Here is a 6,000-nt window from a genome sequence, read left to right on the forward strand (position 1 = left end):
AAAAGAAGACGACAGGAAACTCAAAAGAGTTTTTTTCCCGTAGAAAGGTTTCACATGTTTATCTTCCTGCAGTTTTGTACAGTATATTTCTTCTTTGCCATTGTGATGTTGGTAAGCAAAGCCCACTTATTATACGAAAATAGAAAAGAACACACTTGATGTTTTTCACGGTAACATTAACGGGGTGGAGGGGTAGGGGGAGTGTGACCTCTAAGGAAAACATTACATTGGAATGTCTGATTATCAAAAATATACCGTCCCTCCCACCTCCCAGGTTTGTAAAATAGTCCGTTGGTCCAAGGAGCCCCCCAGGACTTGGGTCAGTGCCCAACATTGGTTAGAGTGACATCATCCAGTGTAGTTAAGTAACCTGCTAAGATAAATGTCATTCCCACACTTGAGAAAAAAACAGAACATTCTGAATAGAAAATAAGACTCAAAAAGAACCCCTTTAAAGCTGTTTCATTTTCTGATTAGCCACTTTCTCTTAGTTTTAAGGATGCTCTCTTCATGATACTATTTGGGCTCCAAGGATCATGGGTCATAACAATGTTTTTCCTTCATCCAGTCATTTTAAAGCTTTGCAATTAATGATATTTCTTTAGGAAATCAGAAAGGGGAAAATAAATTTTGTCATGGTTACCATGCCAACTAGTATAGAAGGGAAACTAATATTGCCTTAAATTAACAGCATTGGGATCTTTCTGCCCTATAGTTACCGAGTAATTGAAGTGAGGGAAGCTCGTCTACTGGAATCCATTAATAACCTCAAAAATCTAGTGTTATCTAGATTTCAACCACTAACTTCACTACCGCTACAAAATTTTTTAAAAAGGAAAAAGATCTAGGTACATAATGTTTCAATGTACACTTTCCCTGCCTAACAAGTAAGTGACATGTTCCTGAACTGCAGGGATCATCCTTTGAAAACTGAATACAGTTCTTGGCATATCCACGAGTTGACTTTGTCAATCTTGGATCAGCATTAACCGTTAACTTTAATTTCTATTCAAATTCTGTGTGATCGTAGACTGATGTGTTCAACTGTCATTGATACTATCGATCTTCTGAAAGGGATTCTATACAGTTAGTCCTGAGCTTGGCACTCATTATAAAAATAGGAGATAAAGGAGAAATAGTACAGAGTTTGCTTCTGGAGGCCCTGTTTTAGAGTGGTTCTGAAAGGAATGCTTCATCTCCCACCAGGTATTAAAAATACAAGCAAGCTTCAGAGTAATGCAACATGATGTGTAGGAAAAATCACAGGACAAGATGTCTAAGTCCTGGATTGCGATCATAGTACTGCCACTAACTTGCCATGTGAACTTGGATAAGTCACTCAACTGTTTAGTGCCTGCTTTCCTTTCTGAATCAAGGAATTAGTTTGTAGTAAGGATCAAAAGGACTGTAAAAGGTATGCTGAGAAGTGTCACTGTTCTAATTGTCTCTTCGTTGAGAAGCAATAGCACTTGACTGAAAAAACTTGACTATTTACTTGTCTATTTCTGACAGAACTGATAGTTCATGGCTGGTTCTGCTCAGACAATGTTGGTTTTGAAATGGTTTGTCTTAGTATAGTCAGGTGATTTCCAAGGGCTGTGTCCAAGTAGAATCGACATTTACGTAAGACCACGTCTCTCATTATAGCACGGATTCTTTGGTTGGTCTTCTCCAAAGCATCATTGCTTTGAGAGGCAGTGGGTCTAATGGCAAAAGCATTAGACTAATAGCCAAAGGATGTGTGTTCTGGTCCCAGCTCTATCATTAAATGACTGCATGACTTTGAAAAAGTCAGTTTCTCTGGGCCTCAGCTTTCTATACTGTAAAATGAACAAGATATACTTTAATCTCTTCTAGCTCTAATACATTCTTAATACTGTATTTTCTAAGTTTCCATTCATTTGACATTTGAATGTTGCTATTAGGTCTCCTCCCCCCCCCCCATGCCTCAGTAGAATGAATTTGATTTCTCGGTTGAGATAAATATAATCAGAAGTGAATCTTCACATATACAATTAATTGCCCAGGTAATGGTTTGGAAGGAAAGTATATATATTCACATGTACCATATTAATAGATTGAGGTGTAAAAGGTGATCTTGAATTTTTAAGTTACAAAAACAGCATTATAAGTACAAAAACAGGAAAGTAAAATTTATCCTGTTTAACTTAATCTTAACAAATTAAGCAGTTTAATTTTTGTTTATTTAAAATTATCTTTTAGCTGTATTCTTAAGAGATACATGTTTTTCTTCACACCCATTTTGTAAATGAATTACCCCCCCTCCCCCAAACCACCACCCCATGCTGAGTGAGATTAAATGGGATAAGTGGTTTTGGGAATTTTCTATTATGCTGAAATGGTTTATGAACTATGAAAGCTCAAGAGTTATTGCACCAGAAAGCCATTGACCCCCAGAAAACCCTGAAATTGAGTTCTTCAGTCACTAGCCAATGAGTTAGATTTATTAAACTGATTCAGTACATTTTGGACCTTGTATTTACTTACAAATACCCTTTAGCAGTGTAGTCTGGATGTATTCTGTTGTGTAAATGAGCCATTTTCCTGGGTTGATATCTCTTGGACCAGAGGTGAGTTGGGACCTTTATCCCTGGCTAAGGCTACAATGGGGAATAGAGATGAAGGGGATGGTCTAATGGTCTTTTAGAAACTGACATGCTGTGGGCTTTGTAAATCAAATTGAAGGTACATAAGACATTCAGTTCATTAGGGCCAAGGAAAAACAAGGGAAATTGGGATGATTTTTAAAATTTGTTAATTTTTGTGGGAACCACTAATATGCTCCCTTGGTACACTATCAAACAGATCCTTGGTTGAATCAGGCATTATTCGAACCCTGTGATGATCTGTTCTTAAATTAAACATAGGCAGTTTGTGTCTGCAACCATGTTTCTATTTACCCTTTATCCCCTAACCCACTCAGTTCCAATGAGGTATAACTTAGATACTTATACATCCCTAACTTTATTACTCATTCTTTCAAGAGAAAAATCCTTTTATAGTCCTTTGCCTGCCCTCTAAATGGAGTCCAGCCTGGTCCTCTGCCTTCTGTAATGAGAGGTGTGTATGAAATCAATGGACTTAAGTACTTATTCTTGGAAATGTTTAGGTTGGTTGGGTGTGAGTATGCATACACACGTATTCGTCTGCAGTTGTATAGTAAAGCTTTTTCTGTGTTCTTGGACCATAGGAAGAACAACCCCATTTCCACATTAGGGGGACATCCTTGAGGCCAGACCCAGAGAAAGGACTCAGTCAGTGGTCAGTGAGGATAAGCATAAGGAGATAAAGATAGAAAGAAGGCTCCCTCTCCTCTGCCCTTCTGCCTATTTTCTGGTTAGGTGCCACCTCAAAACTCTTTGACTTTCCCTATCGGCAGGGTCAATTGAGCTGGGTTCATAGGGAAGTGCACTGAGGGTGTTTTTAGATTCCTGGCTAATGAAACTCCTTCACATGGCTGTGGTGGGCAGAGAAATTCTTGGCTTAAAGTTAAAAACAGCTATGCATTAAGCTGTAGAATGGATGAGGAGCTCCTGTATTTCAGGACCGAGGCTACAGAGACTGCAGTAGGGTAGCTGGGGATTGGAGAGGGTAGGAAAGGGCTTATCATTAACCCTGAGGCCCACCTGCTCTGCTGTAAGTGGTGAAAATGGTTAGGAAGATTCCAGAAATGCTGTTCCCAGCCTCACCAGTGTGCAAGCCACTTAAACAGAAATGCTGCACGGGTTTTCAGAAAAATAATCTTCACTCCCTCACTTGCATGGAGGTGATCAGCCTTCTCCCCCATTTCAGCTATCTTCAGGAAGATCAGGCGTGAAGACTCTTCAGACCTCAAGGCATCTTCCAGACCAGGTAAGAATCATCTAGAATCTCTTACTTGCTTCCATGTTTTGGAGCATCCTTTATGAGGCACACAGGCTTAACCTTCCACAGCCTCCGTGTGGGAGTTGCCTCAGGCGTGAGATAAATCAAAAGAATCTTCGTCCCCGTACCACTGCCCCTCTGGAGGAAACTGCTCATGGGGCCTCTTGGCAGAGCTCTGGATGGTCTTTATGGTGGGTGCTGAAAGAAGGGTACATAGCAAGGTGCCATAGGGGCCAACTGCACTGCAGCCCTGGGTTCTTCTGTTCGCTCCTCACTGGCACACACTACAGTTGACTGCTTCTCAGGTGTTGGCTATTTCCTTTTTTGAGATTCCTGTGTGATAAATCTGGTCATTCCCTCTCTTTCCCAGAAACCAAAACTGCAAACACCAGCGATTCCAACCACAAGGGAAGCACCTTTGTTCTGTAAGGTGAACTTCCCTCACCCCTAAACCCCATTTTTGCTTCATTGTTTTCTCTTCCACAACTGCATTCACACAAATATAACTCCCAGGCACAAGTCTGCAGTGCTTGGCAGTGATGAAGAAAGATTTCCTAACATAATCTTGGGATCATCGGGATCCACGTAGAGACAGATGGCTGGACACAGAGAGAAACAGCCAGTGGGGAAGCAGAGAGGTACAGAGACACAGGAAACAGGCACAGACAGAGGGGAAGTACTGCTGTGTGGTCGCTCAGCAGCTCTGTGCAGGTAGCTGGGCAGTGGGGGCCCAGGCTCAGTTGCCCTCACCCACCTGGGGGAATGGAGAGAGAACTCAGCGATAACTGACTTCGCAGCCTAAAAGCTTCTGCTATAAAAGGAAAAAAAAAAAAAAAACCAACCCTCACAAAATGCATTGTTTTGGTTCAAAGATGTTGGGTCCATGGAGAAAAACATTTCACAAAAATCCATTGGTGTTTTTGTTTTCCACCTTTTCCCATGAATAAATATTATCCATTAAGAGCCTTGAAAAAGGTGCTTAAATACACAGTGTTATATTTTCTTCCTGTTTTGCATGTGACAGCTCGGCCTCTGCGCTGCTCTTGGTCTGGTGTTTTCCTCACTGGGATCTCCAGAAAAGACTGTTATTTGGTCTGAGGCTCCCTACTTCAGGCCCGTCCTGGCACATCCTATGCCCCCCACTGGCCCACCCCTTACCCCCCACCCTCCCTCCCTTCCTCTGGCCCCAGTGAGATGCAGTATCACAGGGCTGTGTCCATGCTAACGGCATGAACATCAGGTGCCCCCTTTTTCTTTCCAGGCACAAGTCTCAGTGCTAGGGGTGACAATGGGGAGGCAGAAATAGTGGGGAAAGGGGGAGGGAGTGGTCCCAGTGGCCACCCACCAACATGCCAGCCCCCTTCACTCCCCGCTATGCTCTCTGTCCCTCTGTCCAGTAGTTTTTACAAGGCGGAGACCTTGACAACATTGCTGGCTATGGAAGGAATGTTCGTGTTGGGGCCTGGGCTGGCAGGGGGTGGCCGACTTTCCCCCTCTGGGGTTAGCGCTGGGGGAGTGGGGATGCTGATGATGGCTGTGGTGATCTGGGATGTTTTGCAGTTTGGTCTCAGTCCGTCGTCTGCTTTCAAATTAAGGCTGGAGCGACTGGGATAGAAAAGAGTGAGTTGATGAGGGTTCCTGCTTGCTGGCATTCCAAAGCTTCCTTGATGACCCCCTATATTTCTTGCTCATGGTAACTGGGGGAAGATTTTGGTGTCTGTCTATCTTTGTCTTTGGTAATCAGCTTCTAATTATCCACTCTAATTATTATTCCTAAACTACTAACAATTAGGGTCATGTATACTGGGCTTTGGAATTCAGAGTATCTAACCCCCTACCCCCCATGGTTGTTTACCTATCATTTGTGGCATTTGACATTTGCTTTCCCTGAATTCTCTGCAATTCATTTGGAGGTAGTGGGAGGTGGCCTAAATACAAGCAGAGAAAGGAGGGAAAAGTCAGTCTGTGATTCAAAATAAGTCTGGGATAAGCTATGTGTTACACAATTATTGTAAAAATTATTTCCTTTGGAAAATTGTTAGTCCATTCTTTGTATTGGGGGTAAGTCATCTTTGGATTTTTTTTTTTTTTTTTTTTTTTTTTTTTTTTTTTTTT

The 6,000-nt window shown here is 42.0% G+C and overlaps 1 protein-coding gene across 3 annotated transcripts in view; it reads right to left on the minus strand.

Annotated features, from left to right (window-relative positions):
* Window positions 1-5,182: 5,182 nt before the first annotated feature.
* Window positions 5,183-6,000, minus strand: part of KCND3 (potassium voltage-gated channel, Shal-related subfamily, member 3) — a 202,786-nt gene continuing 201,968 nt past the window's right edge. Inside the window, exon 7 of one of the 3 annotated variants that reach the window (XM_008572020.1) lies at window positions 5,183-5,490. In XM_008572020.1, coding sequence (XP_008570242.1) covers window positions 5,289-5,490 — 202 coding nt within the window. In that variant the 3' untranslated portion in view covers window positions 5,183-5,288. Of the gene's footprint in view, window positions 5,814-6,000 lie in introns of all 3 variants that reach the window. The other 2 variants (XM_008572030.1, XM_008572038.1) reach the window with 2 other exon arrangements.

This window comes from Galeopterus variegatus, unplaced genomic scaffold, assembly GCF_000696425.1.
Source record: "Galeopterus variegatus unplaced genomic scaffold, G_variegatus-3.0.2 Scaffold45, whole genome shotgun sequence".
NCBI lineage: Eukaryota > Metazoa > Chordata > Mammalia > Dermoptera > Cynocephalidae > Galeopterus > Galeopterus variegatus.